This window comes from Ranitomeya variabilis, chromosome 3 (assembly GCF_051348905.1).
Source record: "Ranitomeya variabilis isolate aRanVar5 chromosome 3, aRanVar5.hap1, whole genome shotgun sequence".
NCBI lineage: Eukaryota > Metazoa > Chordata > Amphibia > Anura > Dendrobatidae > Ranitomeya > Ranitomeya variabilis.
In genome coordinates, this window is record NC_135234.1 from 22,618,526 (window position 1) to 22,646,221 (window position 27,696).

The 27,696-nt window shown below is 47.5% G+C and overlaps 1 protein-coding gene across 2 annotated transcripts in view; it reads right to left on the reverse strand.

Moving 5' to 3' along the window:
- Positions 1–27,436, reverse strand: part of MAEL (maelstrom spermatogenic transposon silencer) — a 33,738-nt gene extending 6,302 nt beyond the window's left edge. For both annotated transcript variants that reach the window (XR_013223661.1, XM_077293751.1), the window contains exons 1-9: positions 27,141–27,436; positions 26,120–26,233; positions 12,718–12,787; positions 11,999–12,139; positions 6,489–6,644; positions 5,583–5,624; positions 5,351–5,478; positions 4,395–4,449; positions 593–734 (exon numbers count right to left, since the gene is read on the reverse strand). Coding sequence is in view for 1 of the 2 variants with exons in the window: in XM_077293751.1 (XP_077149866.1) it covers positions 593–734; positions 4,395–4,449; positions 5,351–5,478; positions 5,583–5,624; positions 6,489–6,644; positions 11,999–12,139; positions 12,718–12,787; positions 26,120–26,233; positions 27,141–27,272 (980 nt within the window). In the remaining variant the exon portion in view is untranslated. The remainder of the gene's footprint in view (positions 1–592; positions 735–4,394; positions 4,450–5,350; positions 5,479–5,582; positions 5,625–6,488; positions 6,645–11,998; positions 12,140–12,717; positions 12,788–26,119; positions 26,234–27,140) is intronic.
- Between the last annotated feature and the right edge of the window lie 260 nt (positions 27,437–27,696).

Below are 27,696 nucleotides of genomic sequence, written 5' to 3' on the forward strand. Positions count from 1 at the left end.
TACTTACAGCAGAATGTAGAGCATGGATCAGACGCTGAACGCTTTTCCCATTTCATAAAGAGTAAAAACTCATTTAGAAATTTACAGCAGGAAAACATCTCAGAAAATTTCGGATGGGGTTTAGAAAGCGGGAAAAGAAAATGGTAGTAATGTAAAACAGCCATAGGACTATGTATAAAAAGAGCTTGTTAGAGAGGCAGAGTCTCTCCGGAGCAAATGAGGTCAGAGGTCACTGATTTATGAAAAACTGCATACAAAAATAAATAAAAATCAGGGAACAATTTCTGAAATATATTCCTAGATGCAAAAGTGCAAAGACACTAAACATTCCACCATCTGCACGACATTTTCCACCGCCCTTCAACTATTGGGAATTAGGGTTGTACCGTGCTTGTCCTGTATGGACCCCGTTGCTACATGTATTATATTCCCAGCATTGAGTTCTGCCTATATGTGAACAGGTCAGACCTCGTCATGACACCGTGAAGCTTTATTTATCCCCTTAGTGACTCCGTGCAGCTTCCGATTCTTCCAGCTGATGGGCCCTGACCTCTGCGGTCCGTCCTCGCTGCCTGAGCGCTGCTCTCCTCACCTGGTGTTATTGGCATAATCCCACTGCACGACGTCCAGCAGACGGTTCACGCTGGATGTTGACGGTTCTTCACCAAGTTTCTCTTTGTAATATCTGATGATTAGGCTTTCTACATCCTGCAGTTCAAAGAGATTCTCCATGCCTGCGAGAGACGAAACGACAGAACGCACGGGGGGTGAGAGCTCGCACTGTCCAGACAGGGGTCGCAAACAACAAGCGGAGGGTCCATAGGTGCCAAGGAGCCTACAGAACGCCACACATCAGGGCCCCCAGAGTGCTCCTGTATAGGAGATTATCAAAGGGATCTGTCACCAGACGTTTCCTAAACGGAACTTCTCGTGTTTCTCCCTTCTACTAACCTCACTCTTCCCAACATCGAAATTACCCTGGAGGGTTCAACCATAACTCCCAAGCAGCATGCCCGCTGTCTTGGGGTCATATTCGACTCCGAACTTTCCTTTACTCCCTACATCCAATCACTCACTCGCTCTTGTCACCTGCATCTTAAAAACATCTCCAGAATCCGACCTTTTCTCACCTTTGAAACTGCTAAGACTCTTACTGTCACTCTTCTTCGTTCTCGTCTGGACTACTGCAACTCTCTTCTGATCGGTCTCCCTCTTACCAAACTTTCTCCTCTCCAATCCATCTTGAATGCGGCAGCCAGGGTCATATTTCTGTCCAGCCGCTTCACCGATGCCTCCATCTTGTGCCAGTCATTACACTGGCTACCCATTCGCTACAGGGTCCAGTATAAACTCATCTCTCTCACCCACAAAGCCCTCCACAGTTCGACACCGCCTTATATCTCCTCTCTCATCTATGTCTATCGCCCTACACGTGCCCTCCGTTCTACAAATGACCTAAGACTAACATCCCCCGTAATCCGAACCTCGCACCTCCGTCTACAAGACTTCTCTCGTGCTGCGCCAGCTCTCTGGAATGCACTTCCCCGGACGATCAGACTGATACCTAGCCCCGACCTATTCAAGCGAGCTCTAAAAACCCATCTCTTCAAACAAGCCTACCACATCAACTACTCAGTAAACTAACTTTGCCCTGTTCCCTCCTTCCAAATATCACTCTGAATCTGCCCCCTACTATTCATCTGTCTCCACACCCTCCATGCACATGATAACTGCACTTGATACTTGACTATTGCACTTAAACACACGGGCTGATGACCGGATCATGCAGCTTTTATATGAAAATCCCTATTTATTATAATTGCCAGACCTGAAATAACAAGCACTTTTCACCTATTGTGTCCCCCCATTTCCTTGTAGATTGTAAGCTTGCGAGCAGGGACCTCACCCCTAATGTCACTGTTTAAATTGTCTTAACTCGTACCGAATTTATTGTTTGTATATGTTCCCGCTTAATTGTAAAGTGCTGCGGAATATGTTGGCGCTTTATAAATAAAAATTATTATTATTTAATCTAAGAGCAAAATAATGTAGGGGCAGAGACCCCGATTCCATCAATCACTTACTGGGTACTGGTACTGATCCTGAGTTACATCCTGTATTATACCCCAGAGCTGCACTCACTATTCTGCTGGTGCAGTCACTGTGTACATACATTACATTACTGATCCTGAGTTACATCCCGTATTATACTCCAGAGCTGCACTCACTATTCTGCTGGTGCAGTCACTGTGTACATACATTACATTACTGATCCTGAGTTACATCCAGTATTATACCCCAGAGCTGCACTCACTATTCTGCTGGTGCAGTCACTGTGTACATACATTACATTACTGATCCTGAGTTACCTCCTGTATTATACCCCAGAGCTGCACTCACTATTCTGCTGGTGCAGTCACTGTGTACATACATTACAATACTGATCCTGAGTTACATCCAGTATTATACCCCAGAGCTGCACTCACTATTCTGCTGGTGCAGTCACTGTGTACATACATTACATTACTGATCCTGAGTTACATCCCGTATTATACTCCAGAGCTGCACTCACTATTCTGCTGGTGCAGTCACTGTGTACATACATTACATTACTGATCCTGAGTTACCTCCTGTATTATACTCCAGAGCTGCACTCACTATTCTGCTGGTGCAGTCACTGTGTACATACATTACATTACTGATCCTGAGTTACATCCTGTATTATACCCCAGAGCTGCACTCACTATTCTGCTGGTGCAGTCACTGTGTACATACATTACATTACTGATCCTGAGTTACATCCTGTATTATACTCCAGAGCTGCACTCACTATTCTGCTGGTGCAGTCACTGTGTACATACATTACATTACTGATCCTGAGTTACATCCTGTATTATACTCCAGAGCTGCACTCACTATTCTGCTGGTGCAGTCATTGTGTACATACATTACTGATCCTGAGTTACCTCCTGTATTATACTCCAGAGCTGCACTCACTATTCTGCTGGTGCAGTCATTGTGTACATACATTACATTACTGATCCTGAGTTACCTCCTGTATTATACTCCAGAGCTGCACTCACTATTCTGCTGGTGCAGTCACTGTGTACATACATTACATTACTGATCCTGAGTTACATCCTGTATTATACTCCAGAGCTGCACTCACTATTCTGCTGGTGCAGTCACTGTGTACATACATTACATTACTGATCCTGAGTTACCTCCTGTATTATACTCCAGAGCTGCACTCACTATTCTGCTGGTGCAGTCACTGTGTACATACATTACATTACTGATCCTGAGTTACCTCCTGTATTATACTCCAGAGCTGCACTCACTATTCTGCTGGTGCAGTCACTGTGTACATACATTACATTACTGATCCTGAGTTACATCCTGTATTATACTCCAGAGCTGCACTCACTATTCTGCTGGTGCAGTCACTGTGTACATACATTACATTACTGATCCTGAGTTACATCCTGTATTATACTGCAGAGCTGCACTCACTATTCTGCTGGTGCAGTCACTGTGTACATACATTACATTACTGATCCTGAGTTACATCCTGTATTATACCCCAGAGCTGCACTCACTATTCTGCTGGTGCAGTCACTGTGTACATACATTACTTATTCCCATCTCATTTAGTATATTCATCCCCATGACTCCGGTACGGCTCCGGCGCTGTTCCAGTGACGTGGGGTCTGGCATGGCGGTCTGACACATGACCCCTGCAGCCAATCAGCAGCCCCTTCACTCATGTCCTTCAGATGAAGCTGACATCCAGGAGAAGTGACCGCTGCTGCTGCTTCCCGAGTTTCTCCCGGTGTTTCATCTGAGGGCAGGGAGTGAAGCGGCCGCTGGAGCCCTCGGTGTTGCTGGAACAGCACCGGCACCGGAGTTGAGTACAGGATGTTTATAATTTTCCACAACAGTAATATAGTGAACAATCACTTTAATTGCTATAAAGAAAAAAAAATTGAACAAGTCAGAATTGCAGGATTTTAGCCTCTTCAGCTCCCAAAAAAGATGCAATAAAATGCACTTTTTTAAACCCCAAAAATGCAAAAGATAAAAAAAAGACAATGACCAGACAGAAAAACAAGCCCCTAGGGGCCTCAGAAGACAGGCACTTCCGTTTTTCAGCACATTTTATGGTAGAATGAACAGTGTCATATAAAACTATAACTTGTCCTGCAAAACAAAACAAAAAAAAAAAAATACAAAAAACCAACCTCGTATGGCTGTGTGCATGGAGGACTAAACGAGCCAAGGGGGGGGGGGGGGCAAAAATGAAAATTGTCTCAGATGTGAAAGGGTCAATAAGAATTTTCTGAATATCATCTATGAGCACCTTGGTTGTAGGGAACACATGACTACATACTCACCAGCCTTCACGGCCAGCCACCGCAGACACCATTTCACTCTGTGCATTTCATTTTTCTAAAATAAAGAAAACATCAAAGTCAACCTGTCGTGTGTGAACATGAGGAATAACACGATTTCTGGCCACTACATGACTTGTTTCCTGCTTTTCCCTCTGCAGACTATCCCTACTTTTCAATTGCCATGGTGGAAACTAGATGAACCAATACTGAGTAGTGTAGCTGTGAATCCAGCTCTGGGGTGAGACAAGAGAAATTACTGAAAAGCTGCAGCACGGAAGACATACAGCAGTTCTGAGGAATTTATCTGTGAATCCGACACTGGGCGAGATAAAACACTTACTGGAACGTAGCAGCATAGAGAACAGTATACAGCAACACTGAGCAGTTTAGCAGCAAATCCAGCTCTGGGGCAAGACAGATTACTAAAAAGCTGCAGAATGGAAGATATACAGCCGTTCTGAGCAGTGTAGCTGTGAATCCAGCTCTGGGGCGAGACAGAACAATTACTAAAAAGCTGCAGCAGGGAAGATACACAGCACTTCTGAGCAGTGTAGCTGTGAAACCAGCTCTGGGTGAGATATAACACAAGAAAGTTGCAGCTTAGACAGTATAAAGCAGTTCTGAACTGTGTAGTTGTGAATCTGGTACTGGGTTAGATAAAGCACGTACTAGAAAGTAGCCAGAGAGCAATATACAGCAGCAGTCAGCAGTGTAGCTGTGATTCCAGCATCGAATCACAATACCCGGTCTGGGTGGCTATAAGGCTTTAAATTAATTCTGGGCATTGAGGTCCGTACACAGACAGTGAAATATGCACATGTGAACCCATTCTAAATTTAGAGATTTATTGAAAGTACTGTTGATTTGAGCGAAAGAAAAGATGGCCGAAGTCTTTAATGGCGCATGTAAAGAGGTGGCGCCGAGAAAAACCTCCATGTGGTGTGAATGGTACGAACCTTGCAGTAAAGTGAAGTGCAGCGTTTAGAGGCGGGAAACACAAAGTCACACAGGGAGCGGAAGAGGTTGTGGTAATCTCTGTTTGCAAGCTCAAATCCAGACACGGGGATCTGATGTGTGGCCGCACCTGGAAACAAGCAAAAAAGGAGCCGTATGTACCATAGAAAGGAGTGGCGGGAGGTGGACGACGCGGCGGGAGGTGGCTGACGCGGCGGGATACAAGACACTTACTTCCTGCCTGACAGTGATAGCGGAATCCGAGCGGCAGCTCTCCTGGGGAAGAAATAATGGGGAGATGGTGCTCAGTGCATGTAACGTGTGGTCTAACGTGGCCCCAGGACCCCACGTCACATCCCCTACCCTTACCCCAGGTCCTTACCATCGCTGGTTGAGGACTGACCAGAACACTGAACTTCCCAACATTGCATGTAACGGTACGTCAAACATCAGGTCAGTATTTATGAAGCCGAGCTCCGATAGCTCCCGTTAAACCCTTAAATGGCGCGGTCAACCTCACACAGTGGCATTTATGGCGTGCAGCCAGGAATCGCACCACTTCATGCACTTATTGCGGACGCATCTCAACGCAATCACGGCAGCTGGGAGACTAATTATTTTTTTTTTTACAAGTTTGGCATCGCAGTAATCGTACCGACCAGGAGAATCATATTACCATGGTTATTTTCACAGGAAAATTGCCATAAAAACAATACTCCAAAAACAATGGCAAAGTTCAGGGTTTTTCTTTTATATCCTTTCACCGTTTTTGCCATTTTTTTTTTCATTTTTACGGTTTGACTGGTTAACTGAATGATCCCTTTCGAAACTAAAAAACTCATATCGCAAAGATATAAAGTAAAATAAAAACATTTTAGCTCCTTTTTTCAACCAAAAACGTAGGTAGAAAAATCTAAATAAAAAAAAAATAAAAAAATTAAACTTATTTGGCATCACCAAAAATATATCTAAAAAATTATAAAATATGAAAATAAAAAAATACAAATAAAAAAGGGGCAGAGTTGCTTTTTTGCCCTCCACTTCCCCAAAAAATAAAAAACAATGCTGTAAAGGATATCACAATAACCAATAAAAAAAAAAGACACCTCCTCGCTCCTCCGTCTGTTGATGGCTCCTCACCTGGATCAATGAATTCGTGGAAGGAGTCAATAATGCCTCTCTGCAGCGAGTAGCGCACGCAGCCGATCTCACAGGGAACGAAGCGCTGATCACACACGATGGGCATCTCTCCGTGGCTTAATATATTAATGATGTAAATCACAGATTTGTCCAAATCTACAAAATAAAGAAGGCGGTAATGTGTGGTCATTAGTCACAAGAGGATCAGAAAATATTGTCCTGTATCCAGTGCAGGGTTTTGCTTCCTTTCCCATTAACACCTTATCCGAGCACTTTCGTTCATCACATCTCTGCAAGCAAGTTACCAACTTCATCATGCAACTCTGCTACACTCATCAGCGAGCAAGTTACCAATTTGCCTACAAATCTCTGCTATTCCTGTGTATTCTGTAAGATGGACACCAATTTGCTTATACATCCCTCCTGTTCTATCCGTACATTTGGTTCAGCTACATCTACATCATCGGATCCGCGCATTCCTTGACCGTGACACCACAAAAACACTAGTGCATGCCCTTATCTCCCGCCTCGACTACTGCAACCTCCTACTCTCTGGACTCCCCTATAGCACTCTGGCACCACTCCAATCCATCCTACACTCTGCTGCTCGACTAATCTACCTGTCTCCCCGTTATTCCCCAGCCTCTCCCCTATGCCAAGCCCTTCACTGGCTTCCTATTGCCCAGAGACTCCAGTTCAAAACCCTCACAATGACCTACAAAGCCATCCACAACCTATCTCCTCCATACATCTGTGACATGATCAACCGGTACCTACCAACACGCAACCTCCGATCCTCTCAAGACCTCCTTCTCTACTCCCCTCTCATCTCTTCTTCCCACAACCGCATCCAAGACTTCTCCCGTGCTTCACCCATACTCTGGAACTCTCTACCCCAGCACATCAGACTCTCGCCTACCATAGAAACTTTCAAACAGAACCTGAAGACCCACCTCTTCCGACAAGCCTACAGCCTGGAGTGATCCTGAACCTACTGAACCGCCGCACAACCAGCTCTGCCCTCTCCTAGTGTATCATCACCCATCCCCTGCAGATTGTGAGCCCTCGCGGGCAGGGTCCTCCCTCCTTATGTACCCGTGTGCCTTGTTTTTTGCTCATGTTTAATGTATTTGTCTATATTTGCCCCGTATTTCACATGTAAAGCGCCATGGAATAAATGGCGCTATAAAAATTAATAATAATAATAATAATAATCTAGTGCTTCCTGCTTTGCTTACTCATCTGCCATCTTGTCCCTTGCTGAGCCAAGTGTTTTCCAGCTCCTATGCATCATCACCTCTGACCGCGCTGACCTGACCTATGGAGTAGAGGATCCATGTCACCAGATAAGCCCATAATAGCGAGGCCATGGATTCCAATTGGAACAGTAGCATTAGGACCCTACTTGTGCACCATTCTCTTGGAGTGCCGCTCTCTCTTTCGCTATTGTTTTCAGAATTGGCCTGGGACATTTCTGACATCATATGCGCTGCTTTATCAGATGGGATCTTGGTGGTCGAGATTTACCATTTTCCTTTGATGTCTCAATTTCTATTGCTAGAAGTCAATGAAGAAAGCTTCAGATTCTCGTGTACTACATATGAGGGTAACTTGTAGCTGCACCAAGAGAGGCCGTACAGGAACCCATGCAAACTGGACGGAAGAAATAGTCGTCGGCCAAAAGTTCCTGTCGCCTGACGAAAGACTTTCTATGGTGAAAAGGATCTCTTACAGTCTATGCCAAAATTCAATGCCTATTGAGGAAACTTCAGACCTCACACAGAAGAAGAGAGATCGCCTTTGGGTCAAGTGGGGTAGTCCAGGCTTGGGACAGAAGCCTGCAGCCACTGTGCATCGTTTGGTTTGTGCAGGAGAATCATGAGCATGGTGCCCACGCAGTCAATTCCTCGCAATTCAAGTGGGTGGTCATGTGACAAGTATGCGATTTGCATTCTTGCGGTCATATGCCAACTAGACTTGTTGGGCTACTCAATTCCCGCAAATACGTGACAGCAAATATGCAAATCGCAAACAGAGTCACTGTCTGCAATACTAAGGAATCATGATAGCATGTGCAATGAGTACTGTCACGATTCAGCGATCTGCAGTCCCATAATGACTGAAGACCTTTGTCCCAAGCCTAGATAACCCCTGTAAGTCTTTTACTTAAGACAAACTGTTTATACCTTTGTCCATTTTTCTTCGATTCCTCAGAGTTCACTGGAAATAATTTCATTGATTCCGGAGCTGCAGGGAATTTTGTTAGCTTCTTAGTAGTCAGAAGGCTGAAAATGTCTTTTGCTTTATAATCGGACGTCTCAGAAAATCATCTCGGTGAATGGTTTTGCAATTCCCGGTGGTCATATCCAATTCTGGACCAAGAATACAACTTTTCAAGTTGAAGCACTAAAACTTGACAATTCTTCTTTAGTTTTGCCTCTTTCCAATGATCATGGGACTATTGTGTCTAAGGGTAAAAGTCATGGTTATTGATTCAGCTAGATTGCCCAGTAGACTGCCGCAAATTTCTACCTTAACCACTGACTCAAACTCTCCTTCCCATTTGCATGATTCCTTATCAGATATATTTTCCATGCAGAAGGGACAAATTTCTGCCTCCGAATTGAGTACTTGAATGCACCATACCTCTTCCTCCAGAAGGTTTATCCACCATGATGGAGGTAGTTTATCCTCCATTTCTCCCCAAGGGGGTTAATCCGGAAATTTACATTTCCAGCAGCTGCAGGCTTCTTTGGAGAGAACAAAGACGGGACTCAGACAGTCTACTGGGATTCACACTGGCACATTGTAAATGAAACTTTTTGCGATGTCCTATACCAGTATGTCTTAATCTATTTGGATGACATCCTAACCTTCTGCAGAGACCTGGACTCTCGGTCTTCACATCTTCTTCGTTTTTTAAGAAATAATCATCTTTATGTCATACTGGAAAAATGTTGAGTGTCATGAATGGCTGTTTCTTGGATAAATCATCTTTTCTGGAGGAGACCCAGAGAAAGAATTTGCTATTTTGGGTTGGCTAGGCTTTGCAAATTATCGTAGTTCATTAAAAACCTACTCCCAAGCGTTAGCTCTTCATATGGAATGACACCAATTCTTGGAACTGTCCGGATTCTGCTGTTCGAGCAACTTAAATATTGTTTTTCCCTCCACTCTGGGTTTGCACCACCCTGATGTCAAACAGGCCATTTCAGCTTGAAGTGGATGCAACTGGTGCGGGAGCCGTTCCATCTGAAAATTCTTCTCAATCTAGACATCTCTGGAGGTTTCTTTAGCAAGAAATTCTCTCCTACAGAGGAATAACTTGTCTATAAAATCAGTTCTAAAAGGAATCGCAACATCAACTGGAAAGAGCCAAAGTTCCAGATCATATCTGGAATACCTTCAGTCATTCCGTAGGTTGACGCTCCATCAAGGTCGATGGACAGTCTTGTGGCTTCAACCTCACCTTCGGTCCAGCTGGGGTATAAAAAAAAACAAACAAACAACGGGCTGATGCCCTTTCTAATCCATTGATCCTAGTGATGCCTTTGAAGACAAGCCCTCACGAGTGACCAAACTGAACTTATTCTTTCTCCATTTACTTCTACTCCGTTCTCAAACGCCGCACAAGAAGGTCTAAAATTGGATCCACATCTCTTCTTTCCCGCCACCTCGAAGTTGAACAAACTACATAACTTCTCTCCCGTTTCTATTGGTGGCCTCTGATGGAAACAAGACGTCGAAGAGTTCGTGGCATCTTGTCCAGTGTGCACAGTTCAAATCTACACGTCAAACGCCTCTTGGTCGTCTTCTACCACTACCTCTTCCACAAGAACCTTGGGCTGAAATTTCCAAGGACTTTGCTACTGATCTTCCTGAGGCGCAAGAGTTCACCACCAACTCTCTCATGGTGGACAGGTTTTCCAAGAGGTCTCGTTTTGGTCAGCTATCAGCACCTCTATCTGCTCCACAGCTAGCCAAGGGTTCCTCAAAGAAAATGTAAGGTTCCATGGTCTCAAAATTCCAGCCTTCAAGTAATGAGCAAACTAAGAGGATTAATCAATCTATGAAGCAATGCCATTCTCTAATTACCAGCAAGATAAACCGGATATGATTCCTTGGGCCGAACTCAACCACAACATTTCAGTTTGAGTCTTTTTAGAAATCTCCCTTTGTCACCGTAACGGTTGAAGAGTCTCGTCTTCCTCTGCCAAATGCATCAGTAACGTCTTCCAATAGTGCTTCTCTCAGGACACCCGTGACATCTGGACGGAGATGCACTCCAATTTGATAGCAGACGAAGGTAAAGCGCACTGATAAACATTGTGGACCTGTTACCAACAGAAGATATTAATACTCCAATTTCACGCAAGAAAAATCATGCCAAATAAACTTTCATCTTTTACAGACTCTTTTGGGAGAAGTATGGCTGCTCCAAGGGTTTTCTCTCACATTTCTTTGGATGGCTGCACGCTTGTCGGTGCCAGGTTACTATGGTGGACCAGAAAGCACCCCTGATGTCATCTTGAGCCTTTTAAAAGCCGGCTCAGAAGGTCGCCCACTGCGCACTCTGCTAGCAAGTGCTTTTCCTAGACTACTTTATCTTCCTCTTGATTTATGCTACTGCCAATCATCTTCAAAACTACTGGTGTCTGCAACCAAAATATTTCCCAGCTCAGTCCAGACGTTCCTGGTGCTATAGCACGATCAGCTCTGCTATGTCGAGTTTTGTTAACAAGCCTGCCTCTGCTGTCCTGATGCTGTTCACATTTGCAACTAAACTATTCTCGTGAGTAGACCTGCTTCTGAAAGTAAGTTACCAGCTTGCCTATAATTCTCGGATATTTGTGTAATCACAAAACTCTGCAAGCAAGTTACCAGTTTGCATATAAATCTCTGCTATCTTTGTGTGCGCCTGCAATTCTGCAAGCAAGTTACCACTTTGCACATAAATCTCTGTTGTTCCTGTTCTATCCATACATCTGGTGCTTCCACTTCAGTTTGAACATATGCCATCCTGAATACTCTACAGTCCTAGTCCTCGCAGATCCACGTTATCCAGAAAATGTCATCTCAGCTGCATCATCATCTTCGACCCATGTGGCACACCTTGACCTTTGGCTTAAAGAATCCATCTCACCAGGTGAACCCACAAAAAATACCTCTCAAGCCTTTAAGCACATTACTCCCTTTTCCCACCCTACAACATAATATTGCATGGCAAGGAAGTTGGTTAATGAAAGTAGACGTACTATCAGGGCACAGCAATGATGCAGGTCCGATATCACTTACAGGTGATAAATCTAGAACTGTTCCCAGTGCGGAGCAGGACATCTAACTGGTCACCTAAACTATGTAGACGACGCCATTACAGCAGGACCAGTGAGGGAATATGAGAGGTGAATATTATATCATGTTACGTAATCACAAAAATACTCTTCATAAAAGCCCTGGACACCTCGTCACAAGGAGTCACTAAAAAAAGTGGCAAAACTAATATCCCGGACCTTCAACTTTCTGCTGTGCTCCTGCACTGCCAGCACTTATGTCTCCCATCAGGTCGTGATTATTTGGGAATCGAGACGACAAGTTGTACTGGACCCAATTTCTGATCAGAGCATCCTGTTCTTGCTGAGGCTGGAAAATTCCTTTAAGAAAAAAAAAAAAAAAAAAAAAAATTATATACGAGTGTAAGTATGTGTGTATAATATATATATATATATATAATATATATATATATATATATATATATATATATATATATATATATATATATATATTTTCTAAAGATTCTGTATTTGTCCCCAAAACCAAACTTCTTGATAGCAGATTTTCAGCAGCTGTGTTCACACCTGCAATGTTGCATTCCCTCGGTGCAGCATGGAGCGTAAGGCTATGTTCACACGTTGCGATTTGCAGCAGTTTTTTTATGCTAAATTTTAAGCTGCTGACAAAGAGCAGGTTTGCTTAGTTTTTGCTGTGCTTTTTGTCAGGGTACCTTTGTCTCTTGTGCATGCTGATAAAGCTTGCTGCATTAAAAAAAAAAAAAAAAATCTGATTCAACTTAAATCAGGTTTTGGCATCAAAAACGCAGCAAAACCTGATACCTGCAGGGTTTTTTCAGTATTTTTTTACACTACTCATTGCTTTCAATGGGTTTAAAATGCTGCAAAAACTGCTGAAAAGTGACATGCTGCATCCGGAGGTCATGTGAGGTTGGGCATACCTTCACTTTTCTTGAGGCTCCAGTGTTGCCCTCTGTTGTCTCCACCATCCCAGGCGTTGGACGACAGCTCCTGTATAAGGACAGTCATGTCATCAGTAATACCCTGCACACAAGTAATGTACCCCACCCCCCGACATCTCTCCGTCAGCTTCATCAGGTGTCTCCTTGATCAGCTTCCAACAGTCTAAGTTGTTCCCAGAGGTGCAGAGCACTTGTCGCCTACTTTGCCTCCAGCTCTTCTCAAACCATCTGCATTGGGTTGAGGTCGGCAGGCCATGTCCTCTGACGTAGCCTTCTCACAATGTTATGTGTCTTCTACTTGGACGTCTGTGAATCATTTATGAGGGATATTATCTAAAGGTCCTACTAATTTTCGGTTTCTGAGACTGGAAACACTGATGAACTTATCCTCTGCAGCAGAGGTCATTTTTTGTCTTTTTTTCCCTGGAGTGGTCATCATGACAGCCATTTTTTATCATAGCCATTATTGGTTTTCGTGTCTGCGCTTGAAGATTCCTTCAAGGTTCTAGCAATTTTCCGATATGACTGACCTTCGTATCTTACAGTAATGATGGACTGTCGTTAGCTTTTGTCACATTCTGGCTTAGATTAGTTGCGGAACAGGCTCTGCACTGTATGGACGTGTACCAACTCTGCAAAACACACATGATGGTGTCAAGGAGACCTATCGTAAGCCATTCCAGGAGACACCCGATGAAGCTGTTGGGAAGGTCAACGGGGTGTAAAGCCGACAGTAGAAATGTGAGGAATCGAAGGAGTAAGACTTTCTGGTCTGTCACTCGTTACTTTACTTCTTGCTTCCACATTTGCTCCTTCGTTTGCCGACTTCAGTCTGACGCTACAACGTGCACATTCCAAGAATCAGGAAACCCAACGTATGTTACTGGATTAGTGGCCCAAGACCCAGAGACTCCCTGTCCAGTCACAAACACCATGTAAAGAAAGGTCTTTCTGAACTAATCACAAGTCTACTTTTTCTATTCGCCACGACAGCACCCACTGAGAGAGGGGATCCGCCCCTAGGAACAGGAAACCTACAGAGAGATAAAAGGGGCGGCCCCCCCTCGCTCCTCAGTTGGTTTCCTGTTCCTAAGGAAGCCCACAGAGAAGATCTCTGTAGACACTAACAGCGGTGTCTGAGAAGAGGAAAGACTCGCCTGGATGCCGCCTGTACGTCTCTGCTGAGCGGCAGGGGCTCCAGAGCGAGTAGAAGCAGAGTCGGGGATTCCTGTTGGTTCCCTCCTCGTCTGCACCGGCCAAATAGTGGGGCCTGGGAAGTTCCAACGATCTCCCTGCTGGGACATCGTTGTGGAAGGACGACCATGGCGGTATGGTTACCTGGTCGATTCCGGTCTGGAAGGTGTGGCGCGACAGCGGTGGCCCCCCCCGGTCCCTCAGGTACGATGCGTGGGGTTGTAATGCCGGAAAAATGCAGCAGACGCCGGCGCATGCGCAGTGCGTCCGGAATCCCGGATGTAGTATGGCCGACCCCCGGAGGTCGGCATTGCATTTCCGGGGGAACCGCCATGTTGGATTCCTCCTGGCGGTGTTCGCAGGTGTCCTGGTGCAGGTAATTTAAAAAAAAAAAAAAAAATGGGTTGCAGCTGCGGGGGCTGGGTTGATAGTCCGCACTATAAAAGTCCGATAGGAAGGGAAAGACAGTGCGCATTGTCGTCCCACGAGGAAGTCAGTGAGCACCCTGTAGAAGAGCCACAAAAGCAAAGTGGAAATGCTGCAAAAAAGAATAGTGGACACTCCAGGAAGAGTGATTCCACTGAAAAATCAGGAAGGAGATCATCCCGTTCCACATCCCAGACCGGACGTTCCACCCAACAATCGGTATAGTATGCTTCAGAATGTTTGGGTATTCAGCTCCTTCAGGGCTTATATTGGTCTCCTCTGCTCATGTCCCTCTAGGCAAAAAGCAAGGAGAAGACCAAGCACAAGCAGTGTGCTATATGTATTGAGCCCCTGCCTGACTCTTATTCAAAAACGTTATGTCAGGCATGCATAGATAATACCCTGCGGCAGGAGGAGTCCGTTAAAATGGACGAAATACGGCTCATGATTCGGGAGGAACTCCAATCGTTGAGTGGTGGTCCCTCAGGCAGTATTGAGAAGAGAAGTAGGAGAAAATCCTCACCTAATGCTGACACGTCGGCGGAAAGTGGGGAAATTGATTCAGACGTCTCCCACTTGTCTGGTTCCTCAGATGAGGAGGAATATGTCTGTTTCCCGACTGAGGGAGTAAATAGTCTAGTCAAATCAGTGAGGAAAACGATGGGGGTGTCGGAGGTTAAAGAACCCCAAACGGCCCAGGAGGTTATGTTCGCAGGTTTATCTCAGCGAAAGGGCCACGTATTCCCAGTAAACCAGACTATAAAAGATCTCATTAAAAAAGAGTGGAGCAAGGGGCAGAAAGGGTTTACACCAGTATCCTGTAAGAGACGTTACCCCTTTGAGGACGAAGATTTAAACACCTGGACTAAAGTTCCAAAGGTCGATGCGGCTGTCGCATCCACTTCCCGCCGTTCTTCCCTACCAGTGGAAGATTCAGGCTCCTTATCTGATCCCATGGATAGGAAATCGGATGCACTTTTGAAAAAATCGTGGGAAGCCTGTGTCACTGCATTTAGGCCGGCAATCTCCACCACATGTACCAGTAGATCTATGCTGGTTTGGTTAGACCAGCTGGACCAGAATATCAAGAGTGGTATATCTAGAGAGAAATTGAGGGCATCCATCCCCTTAATTAAGAGCGCTGCGGCATTTATATCCGATGCCTCCGTGGATTCTCTCCGCCTGGCGGCCAGAACAGCCAGCCTCGCAAATACTGCCCGCCGAGCCTTATGGTTAAAGAACTGGAAGGGGGATGCCCAGTCCAGATCCAAGTTGTGTGCCATACCCTGTCAGGGTGAGTACCTCTTTGGAACTATTCTGGATGAGATACTCACTAAGGCGGGTGAGCGTAAAAAAGGTTTTCCTAATCCCTTTGTTCCTGCTTACAGAAGGGCATTTAGGAGGCCAACATTTGGCAGAAAGGGAAGCTTTAAAGAGCAATGGAGGAACAAAGACTTCAGGCAGAAAGGCAATTTGTTTAACAAACGTCCCTTCAAACCAGCCGAAAAATCCCGGGAACCCTATTCCACCAGTGGGCGGTAGACTACTGGGATTTATCAATCAGTGGAGAGAAATAAATGTCAACCCATGGGCCATAAAATTAATATCCTCAGGCCTCACCCTAGACTTCATCCGAAAACCTCCGGATTCCTTTCGGCTCACCTCCCTAAAGTCCAAACTACAACAAGAAGCATTGGAAGTAGAAGTTAAGTCCCTTCTTGCAAAACGGGTCTTAATAGAGGTTCCGTCATCTCAAACGGGGCAGGGGTTCTACTCCCCCTTGTTTCTGATTACAAAACCTGACGGATCCTATAGAACTATTTTTAATTTGAGGAAACTAAATATGTTCATAAAACCCACAACATTTAAGATGGAATCCATTCGATCAGCCATTAAAAATTTGTTCCCTAACTGTTACATGGTAGTACTTGATCTCAAAGATGCTTATTATCATCTTCCTATACACCAGTCGCACCAGCAGTTTCTTCGGGTAGCAGTAGTTATAGACGGTCAAGTTCGTCATTTTCAATATAGAGCAATGCCCTTTGGTCTGTCTATGGCTCCTAGAGTCTTTACTAAGTTACTTTTGGAAGTAATGTCCTTCCTACGATTAAAAGACACATTGGTCATCCCATATCTGGACGACCTACTAATTGTGGGGAAAAATTTCTTACAGTGTGAGCAAAGGTTGGAGGAGGTGGTATCCTCTTTACAAAGGCTGGGTTGGATTATTAACTGGGAAAAATCCAGACTTCAACCCGTCACTTGTCAGAAATTTTTAGGTCTCCTCCTGGATTCAGTAGACCAAAAATGTTGGTTGCCTGATGATAAAAAGTATTCGATCATTAGTAAAGTAGATTTAGCTATCAAAAAGCGTAATATGTCACTGAGAAATGCCATGTCATTGTTAGGTTCACTATCATCATGTATCCCTGCGGTTAAATGGGCCCAATTCCATACCAGGCAACTCCAAAAAATAGAATTATTCTTACCGTTAATTCGGTTTCTAGGAACCTTCCACGACGGCATATGGAGGTTGTCTCTTTGCCCTAATGGGGAACAGGAAACACAGAGGTTAAAAGGACCTCCCACCTCCCACTTGCCAGTGACTTACAACTGAGACCATTGCACTGGTTTACCTTTAAAATCCCAGAACTAATCCAGGAATATATATCGGGTGGGAAATTAGTGCCGTCGTGGAAGGTTCCTAGAAACCGAATTAACGGTAAGAATAATTCTATTTTCTCTAGTCACCTTCCACGACGGCATATGGAGGAATACCAACTAATTTTGGCACTAGGGAGGGACAACGGCCTGGAGTACTTTGCGGCCGAAGGCTAAGTCCTTGTTGGACAATACATCTAGTCTGTAATGTTTAGAGAAAGTATGGAGTGAAGACCACGTTGCTGCCCTGCAAATCTGCTCCGGAGATGCGCCTGCTCTTTCTGCCCAGGAAACCGATGTGGATCTTGTTGAATGGGCTTTGATACCTACTGGAGGTAACTTGTTTTGAGCGAGATAGGCTTCCGTAATAGCCCTCTTGATCCATGTAGCGATGGTACTTTTGGCTACCTTTTTCCCCTTGTTTTGTCCTGAGAGATGGATAAACAGGTTATGATCAATTCGGAATGTACTGGTGTGATCCAAGTATTGTAAAAGAATACGTCGAACATCCAAGGTGTTGAATCTTCTTTCTTCCGAGTTTGCTGGATTGTGGCAAAAGGTTGGTAGAAAAATCTCTTGAGAACGGTGGAAGTCAGAGATAACCTTCGGAAGAAAGGACGGATCAAGACGAAGCACAATTGAATCATCTCTTACCAGGAGATAAGGTTCTCGTGTAGACAAGGCCTGTAATTCACCAATTCTTCTGGCTGAAGTAATGGCAACCAAGAACACGGCTTTATAGGCTAGGTTTTGTGGAGAACAAGATGATAGTGGTTCAAAGGGTGGGCCTGTCAGACCCTGGAGAACTATATTGAGATCCCATGGGGGAACTATGACCTGTTTTCTAGGATTCATTCTAGTAGCCGATGTCATGAACCTTTTAATCCAGCGATGACTCGCTAAATCTTGATCAAAGACCGCGCTAAGTGCAGAGACCTGGACCTTGAGGGTACTAGGCCTGAGACCTATTTCCAAGCCTTTTTGCAAAAAGTCCAATATAACGGGTATATTAGGCTTGAGGGGGTCTGGAAGGTTAGGCAGACAGAATGAAGAAAACTTTTTCCAGATCTTGTTGTAGATGGCGTTGGTCACCGGTTTTCTCGATTTTTGTAGGGTAGCTATGACAGGAATTGATAGTCCTTTAGCTCTTAAAACCTGGGTTTCAGCAACCACGCCGCCAAGCTCCACTTCTGAGGGTCTGGGTGGAGAATGGGACCCTGAGAAAGAAGATCGTGTTTTATCGGCAACATTACTGGTCCATCCACTTGTAGTTGGGTAATTAGGTTGAACCAACTCCTTTTGGGCCACAATGGAGCTATCAGGATAGTTGGAGTCCTTTCTAGGCGTATCTTCCGTAGAACCTTGGCAAGGATGGGGATTGGCGGAAAAGCATAAGCTAGATGAAACGGCCAATCTTGGGTTAAAGCATCCAACCCCCTGGGATTGCCTCTCGGGTTCAGGGAAAAAAAGGTTTCGACCTTTGCGTTCTGGTGGGAGGCAAAGAGGTCGACGTCTGGATGACCCCATCTGTGAACCAGCATGCTGAATATTTGAGGATCCAGGCTCCACTCGCCAGGATGGATTTCCTGGCGGCTTAGGTAGTCTGCCTGAATATTTGTAGTTCCCTTGAGGTGGATTGCCGTCAGGGATAATAAGTGCTTTTCGGCCCAAGAAAAGATTCGAGCGGAGATTTTTATTAGACTGAGGGTTCTTGTACTGCCCTGGTGCCTGATATGGGCCACCGTGGTCATGTTGTCCGAGTATATCTGTACATGTTGACCCGAAATCTGATGACTTGCCGCTAGTAGAGTCTCTTCCACAGCCTTGAGCTCCCTGAAATTTGATGATTTCTCGGAAATCGATTGGCTCCACTGGCCCTGATAGGGGACATGGTTCACTATGGCTCCCCAGCCTCTCTTGCTGGCATCTGTTTTGATGGTGGTTAGAGGAGACTGAATCCAGCATACCCCTTTCAGAAGGTTCCTGGGCTTCATCCACCATGTTAAAGAAGCTTTCACTCTGCCCGGAGTGTGGATCCTCTTGGCAAGAGTGCCAGGTTGACCATCCCAATTGTGAAGAATGTGGGCTTGTAGAGTCCTTGAGTGAGCTTGAGCCCAAGCCACCGACTGTATGCAGGCTGTCATGGAACCCAACAGCGACATTCCCTCTCGCAGAGTAGGAGATCTCGTTTCTTTGAACTTCCTGACTTTTGTTAGTAGGGGAAGTCTGTGATCGTCTGGGAGGAAGGACATTTGTTTTGCTGAGTCCAGCATTACTCCCAGAAATCTCCTGGTTTTTGCAGGTTGAAGATGAGATTTTTGTAGGTTCGGAATCCAACCTAGAGATCTCAGAATGTCTAGAGTGGTAGAGACATGTGCTATCAGGGTTATCTCGGTGGAAGCTACTATCAGAAGATCGTCCAGATAGGGCACTATACAGACACCTTGCTTTCGGATAAATGACACTACTTCGGCCATCACCTTGGAGAACACCCTCGGTGCTGATGAAATGCCGAAGGGAAGGACTCCAAACTGATAGTGCTCCACCCGATGATTCCCCTGTATCGCAAACCTGAGATATTTTCTGTGTCTCGGGTGAATAGGGATGTGGAAATACGCATCCTTGAGATCGATGGTAGCCATAAAAGAGTGATGTTCTATCAGAGGAATCGCAGATCTTACGGACTCCATCTTGAACTTGCGATATTTCACGTGCTGGTTCAGACCCTTTAAGTTTATAATAATCCGGACGTCTCCTGAAGGTTTGGGAACCAGGAAGAGTCGGGAGTAGTGTCCTTTCCCCCACTCTGATTGTGGGACTGGGGAAATTACATTTGATCTGATAAGGTCTTTGAGACCTAAGGACAATAGACTGCGATCCCTTGATGATGGAAGGGAAGTGACTTTTAGACCCTGAGGTGGGGGAGAAATTAACTCTATTAACAGGCCGTCTCTGATGACATTGAGAACCCAGTGGGAGCTGGTAATATCCTCCCACTGAACCACATATTTCGAGAGTCTTCCCCCCACCGGGTCGGAGTCATTGTTTGTCCTGCTGGGATTGTTGCTGCTGCTGCTGTTGCGGGACAAAGATATTCTTTCCCCTGCCCTTTGCGTAGCTCCACCTGCCGGTTTTTCCTTTGCCTCTTGCTTGAGAGGGCTGAGGTTGTGGGCCACGAAAAAAACGTTTCCTAGGCTGTTTTTGCTCAGGGAGCGCCTTCTTTTTGTCGGTGGCTTTATCGAGAATATCGTCTAGGGCAGGACCAAAGACGTAGTCTCCTTTGAAAGGTATGGTGCAGAGCTTAGACTTAGAGGTGATATCCCCACTCCAGAGCTTAAGCCAGAGGGCTCTTCTGGCGGAGTTGGAAAGTACGAGGGATCTGGCGGCGACTCTTACAGACTCCAGAGAAGCGTCCGCCAAATACCCTGTAGCTTTATGCAGAATGGGTAGGGAATCCAATATCTCGCCTCTTGAGGTACCTTGAGATATGTGATTCTCTAATTTCTCAAGCCAGCAGGAGAGGGCTCTTGCCACACAGGTGGAGGCGACGTTAGCCTTAAGGACAGCTGCAGAAGTTTCCCATGATTTTCTGAGGAGACTTTCGATCTTTCTATCCATGGGATCCTTCAATTGAGAAGAATCCTCAAAGGGGAGTGCAGTTCTCTTGGCGACTCTAGCCACTTGCACATCGACCTTGGGAATATCTAATTTAAGGTCATCCTCAAGCAGAAATCTGTGCTTCATTTCTGAAGGGGTACTAAGACGCCTCTCAGGTAGTTCCCATTCCTGATTAATCATATTAGTGATATTGGCATGAACTGGGAAGCCCACTCTCTTCTCCGATGAAAGACCACCGAACATCTGATCCTGTATGGACTGCGGTACAGGTTCCTCTTCTAGTCCCATGGTATTACGGACAGCAGAGACTAGATCCTCAATATAGTCTGAGGAGAAAAGGTACTTCCTGACCTCAGCTTTAGGGGATACTGGATCCTCCCAGCCAACAGATGAGGCATGAGAGAGGTCCGAATCAGAGTCGGATTCCACAACCTGAATTTTCCTCTTCTTAGCCGGGGAATGAGGTTGTGGCTGCGGAGATGGAGGTGGGGGTGGAGGTGTAAAGGCTGCCAGAGAAGATTGTACCTCCTGTTTTACTAATGAGCGAATCTCATCCAATAGTGATGGCTGCTCAGCTCTTATTATCTTGTCCGTACATGACTGACAAAGTTTCTTGTCCCAGTTAGGAGGACATTTAGTGGAACAGATAGGGCACTTCTTTCTATAGGCACCTTTAGGGGCAGGTTTTTCTCCCTGAAATATATAAAGGGAGAGAGGGGTGAGGACTTCTAACCCCTGCTACACTCCTCCCGGATCCCATCCCTGCGAACACTTACAGAGGCAGGGGTGGCGCTGGGCTCCGCAGATACGGGGCATGAAGAACCTTCCATACTGAAGGAGATAGCCTTACCTCAGTGGTGGTTCAGCAGGCTTTTATGGACGCCGTCCAAGCAGCTGCTCCAGCGATTAATCCCCCTCCCCCTCCAGAATCCAGGTGAGGGAGCTGTGCGGTCCGACACGCCGGCCGGCGAAACCCGGAAGTACCGGCTTCTGGATGCATGAAGAAACCGGAAGTGACGCGCGAGAGCCGCTGAAGTCACTTCCGGAACGCCGAGCTGACAACATGGAGGAGGAGGACGCCGGGCAGCTCCAGGAGGAGCCCGGTTAGGGAACCCCGGCCTGCTTTGCCCTCGTGGGGGCGCGGGAAGGCCGGGCGGGGGTCCCGAGGCCCTGCAAGCAGGAACGACGGGAGCAGCATGAGAAGGAGGCCAGAGGCGACCATCTGCTGCCCGGCTAAACAGGCAGCGCCTGCAAGGTACCGTAGCCACCGGCCACTACAGCACATGAGGAAACCTCTACCTGTCCCATGGGGAACAGGAAAGACACTGGCAAGTGGGAGGTGGGAGGTCCTTTTAACCTCTGTGTTTCCTGTTCCCCATTAGGGCAAAGAGACAACCTCCATATGCCGTCGTGGAAGGTGACTAGAGAAATTGGTATTACAGGAGGACACTAAAAATAGAGTACATTTAGATAGAACAATTTTCTTAACGGCAGAGGTAGTACACTCCCTTACATGGTGGTTAGATTGGGGAAATCTATCAGAGGGGGTACCATGGGTCATTACCCCTTCTACCATAGTGACCACAGATGCTAGTCCAGAGGGCTGGGGAGCGCATTTTGGTGATCAGGTGGTTCAGGGCCTTTGGTCCAGGTCAGAATTAGCTAATTCCTCTAATGTAAAAGAATTAAGAGCCATATATTATTCCCTACTCCACTTTCTTCCCCAGCTACGAGGCTCTCACACAAGGGTCCTCTCAGACAACACCTCGGCAGTAGCCTATTTAAATCGTCAAGGAGGTACACGGTCAGAAAATCTTATGAAAGTCTCTTCGGACATCATGACGTTAGCCGAAAGTCATCTGTTGTCCTTGTCAGCGGTGCACATCAGAGGTATAGACAACATTCGTGCCGATTTCCTCAGTCGCCATACCCTTCATCAAGGGGAATGGATGCTCAGCAGAGAGATTTTCCGGCTGATAACAGACCGATGGGGCGTGCCACAAATAGACCTATTCGCAACAAGGTCCAACCGTCAGGTCAAAACATTTGCTTCCCTTTGCAGACTGGACAACCCCGACATATTCGATGCCCTTCAGGTGCCATGGACATTCGACCTGGCCTACGCATTCCCTCCATGGAATCTATTACCTATAGTAATAAGAAAAATAAGGGAGGAGGGGGGGCAAGAGTTCTGTTGGTAGCCCCATTCTGGCCCAAAAGGCCATGGTTCTCCTGGCTCAGGGCGATGTCGACTACAGACCCTTGGATCCTGCCTCAGACCAAGGACCTGTTGTCTCAGGGACCGTTTTTCCATCCTCGGGTAAAAGGCATGAATCTGACGGTATGGAATTTGAAAGGCACTTACTAACTCTAAGGGGTTTTTCCAGTGGGCTTATAGATACTCTTATGAAGAGTAGAAAGTCTTCTACTACCCAAATCTATGTCAGGGTTTGGAAGAAATTCCTTCAATTTCATACTGCACAACTTTCCGCTGAAGTTCCTATATTTGCAATATTGGAGTTCTTGCAAAAAGGACTTGAATTAGGACTGTCTGTAAATACTCTAAGAGTCCAGGTTTCAGCTCTAGGAGCCCTCTTTAGTTATGATGTGGCGGGAGATAGATGGGTTTCTCGTTTTATATCAGCATGTGAACGATCGAAACCTATTCATATACCACAGGTGCCTCAGTGGGATCTACCTCTGGTCCTAGATGCCTTGACACAAAGCCCGTTTGAGCCGCTACATGAGGCCTCATTAAAGAACATCTCGCTAAAAACAATACTGTTAGTAGCGTTAGTATCCGCTAGTAGAGTGAGTGATCTCCATGCCTTGTCTATTGACCCTCCTTATCTATCCGTGACATCTGATAGAATAATTTTAAAGACGGACCCTTGTTATCTCCCTAAGGTAGCCACTAGTTTTCACAGATCCCAGGAGATCTTCTTACCTACCTTCTATGAAGACTACTCGACTCCAGAAGAAGCCAGGCTTCATACCCTAGATGTTAAGAGAACTATTCTAGCCTACTTAGAGAGGACTAGGGACTGGAGGAAGAGTAGGGCTCTCTTTGTCTCTTTCCAGGGGAAAACCAAGGGTTCCAGAGTTACAAAGAACACGCTATCACGCTGGATTAGAGATGCCATAATCCTGGCGTATAAAGCTGGAGGAAGAGATCCTCCAATGCATGTGGGAGCACACTCCACAAGAGCCGTGTCGACCGCCTGGGCAGAAAGGGCGAACGTGCCGATAGATCTTATATGTAAGGCTGCAACTTGGTCTTCACCAAACACCTTCTATAGACATTATAGATTAGATCTGTCTGCTGCTTCTGACCTGACCTTTGGGGTTTCGGTTCTTGATTCAGTTAACCCACCCAGTATATAGTCTCTGAAAATCTCTCAGTGGGTGCTGTCGTGGCGAATAGAAAATATCGGATTACTCACCGGTAATGCTCTTTTATAGAGCCCACGACAGCACCCATTCGATTCCCTCCCTTTTCTTTATTTAGTTGCACGTGGTGTCTTAATAGGGAGATGTATATAATAGAGTAATATGATATGAAGTTGTAAATATGTATATATGTCTAAACCTGATAAGACTAAAAAACCTGGCGGCGGTTCCTCCTTTTTCTCTGTAAAACAACTGAGGAGCGAGGGGGGGCCGCCCCTTTTATCTCTCTGTAGGTTTCCTGTTCCTAGGGGCGGATCCCCTCTCTCAGTGGGTGCTGTCGTGGGCTCTATAAAAGAGCATTACCGGTGAGTAATCCGATATTTTACGCACGTTTCAGTCTTACAAATCTAGGTCGTCATACACTATTTCAGGGTGCAGCTCCCTATTATCAGTATTCTGCCAGCATGATATGTGCTGGAACTTCCATTATATCCCTGCCAAGCAAAACAAAGACCCGTCCCCCACTTCCTGAAATCGGTCTTCGAAGCTCTGCTTACGATTCGGGTGGGCTGTCAGGTGGTGGGAATCACCTGTGTCCAGCATTATATGTGTGGTTATAGCACGACGTTCTGCTGGCGGAGCAGTCACTGCAGTGTGGTTATAGCACGACGTGCTGCTGGCAGAGCGGTCACTGCAGTGTGGTTATAGCACGACGTTCTGCTGGCGGAGCGGTCACTGCAGTGTGGTTATAGCACGAGGTGCTGCTGGCGGAGCGGTCGCTGCTGTGTGGTTATAGCACGAGGTGCTGCTGGCGGAGCGGTCACTGCAGTGTGGTTATAGCACGAGGTGCTGCTGGCGGAGCGGTCACTGCTGTGTGGTTATAGCACGACGTGCTGCTGGCGGAGCGGTCACTGCAGTGTGGTTATAGCACGACGTGCTGCTGGCAGAGCGGTCACTGCAGTGTGGTTATAGCACGACGTTCTGCTGGCGGAGCGGTCACTGCAGTGTGGTTATAGCACGAGGTGCTGCTGGCGGAGCGGTCGCTGCTGTGTGGTTATAGCACGAGGTGCTGCTGGCGGAGCGGTCACTGCAGTGTGGTTATAGCACGAGGTGCTGCTGGCGGAGCGGTCACTGCTGTGTGGTTATAGCACGACGTGCTGCTGGCGGAGCGGTCACTGCTGTGTGGTTATAGCACGACGTGCTGCTGGCGGAGCGGTCACTGCAGTGTGGTTATAGCACGAGGTGCTGCTGGCGGAGCGGTCACTGCTGTGTGGTTATAGCACGACGTGCTGCTGGCGGAGCGGTCACTGCTGTGTGGTTATAGCACGACGTGCTGCTGGCGGAGCGGTCACTGCAGTGTGGTTATAGCACGAGGTGCTGCTGGCAGAGCGGTCACTGCAGTGTGGTTATAGCACGACGTTCTGCTGGCGGAGCGGTCACTGCAGTGTGGTTATAGCACGAGGTGCTGCTGGCAGAGCGGTCACTGCAGTGTGGTTATAGCACGAGGTGCTGCTGGCGGAGCGGTCACTGCTGTGTGGTTATAGCACGACGTGCTGCTGGCGGAGCGGTCACTGCTGTGTGGTTATAGCACGACGTGCTGCTGGCGGAGCGGTCACTGCAGTGTGGTTATAGCACGACGTGCTGCTGGCGGAGCGGTCACTGCTGTGTGGTTATAGCACGAGGTGCTGCTGGCGGAGCGGTCACTGCAGTGTGGTTATAGCACGAGGTGCTGCTGGCGGAGGGGTCACTGCAGTGTGGTTATAGCACGAGGTGCTGCTGGCGGAGCGGTCACTGCAGTGTGGTTATAGCACGACGTGCTGCTGGCGGAGCAGTCACTGCAGTGTGGTTATAGCACGACGTGCTGCTGGCGGAGCGGTCACTGCAGTGTGGTTATAGCACGAGGTGCTGCTGGCGGAGCAGTCACTGCAGTGTGGTTATAGCACGACGTGCTGCTGGCGGAGCAGTCACTGCACTGTGGTTATAGCACGACATGCTGCTGGCGGAGCGATCACTGCAGTGCGCCAGCGATCAGGGCAGAGACGGGAGCAGCTGGAGTGCAGGATGCACCGTACTTCTATAAGGGTCTCACCTTCTCGTGATAAAAGCTTCCCCCGTTGGTATCGGGTCTTGAGGGGCCGGGATCTCGGCTCCTCCATTCTTTGGCTTTTTCAGCATATTTTTCCTTTTTCTCAGCAGACAGCAGCTAAAATAAGAAAAAAAATGCAGAAACAGCGCAGAGCACTGGCGGCTGACGCACTGGTCCGATGCCGGGCAGATGTGAGGAGCGGGACAGGTGCGAGACCGTGAGGAAGGACCTGTAATGTAGGGGTGAAAGCAGAAAGGAGGGCAGACGGGAGAGAGAGAGGAGGGCAGATAGGGGGGGAGAGGAGGGCAGATTGGGGGGGAGAGAGGAGGGCAGATTGGGGGGGAGAGAGGAGGGCAGATTGGGGGGGAGAGAGAGGAGGCTAGATTGGGGGGGAGGAGGGCAGATTGGGGGGAGAGAGGAGGGGAGAGAGGAGGGCAGATTGGGGGGGAGAGAGGAGGGGAGAGAGGAGGGCAGATTGGGGGGAGAGAGAGGAGGGCAGATTGGGGGGGGAGAGAGAGGAGGGCAGATTGGGGGGGGAGAGAGAGGAGGGCAGATTGGGGGGGGAGAGAGAGGAGGGCAGATTGGGGGGGGAGAGAGAGGAGGGCAGATTGGGGGGGGAGAGAGAGGAGGGCAGATTGGGGGGGGAGAGAGAGGAGGGCAGATTGGGGGGGGAGAGAGAGGAGGGCAGATTGGGGGGGGAGAGAGAGGAGGGCAGATTGGGGGGGGAGAGAGAGGAGGGCAGATTGGGGGGGGGAGAGAGAGGAGGGCAGATTGGGGGGGGGAGAGAGAGGAGGGCAGATTGGGGGGGGAGAGAGAGGAGGGCAGATTGGGGGGGGAGAGAGGAGGTTAGATGGGGGAGAAAGGAGGACAGATTTGGGGGGGGGGGGGGGGAGGAGGGCAGATGGGGGTCTTTCCTGCACATGTGACCTGTGTATACACTTTGTGCCCTTTGCTCTCCGGCCGCTGCCCTGCTGGTGACTGTGCACACCGCCGGGCCCGGGGCTCCGCAGCTGCCGCCACTCACCGCCCAGTCCCCGGAGCACAGCGGTATGGCCTCCTTCACTCCGGACACCTGGAAGCCGCGGCGCCGGAGCTCCGGCATCATGTCCAGGGTGAAGAAGAAGTACGCGTTCCGGGACGCCCGCTTGTTCGGCATGACACGTCCTGCTGCTCCGGACACTCCACCAGAAGATGGCCGCCGCTCCGCACAGGACTGGCCCGCCCTCCGCACCACGTGACTGCAGACGTGACACGTGACCGCGCCTGTCAATCACATCAGCCCCGCCCTGCACCTGGCGCCTCCACAGGGTTTTGTCTCCTTCCCGCAGTTGGATTTTCCCCGGTTTTTCTGTACGGTATACGGTACAGTGACCCCACCGTGTGTGTTCGGGCCTGGAGCCAGCGCGGACATTGCGGTATACAGACCGTGAAAGCCGCATGTGTGAACCTGGGTGTGTGCACATGGTACAGATCTTACTGGATCCGCGGTGGTTTTTCGACGCAGATTTGCACCAAATTCACAAAGAGTGCGCAGGCAATGATAATCAGTGGGAATCCAGAATTGGTGTGCACGTGCTGCG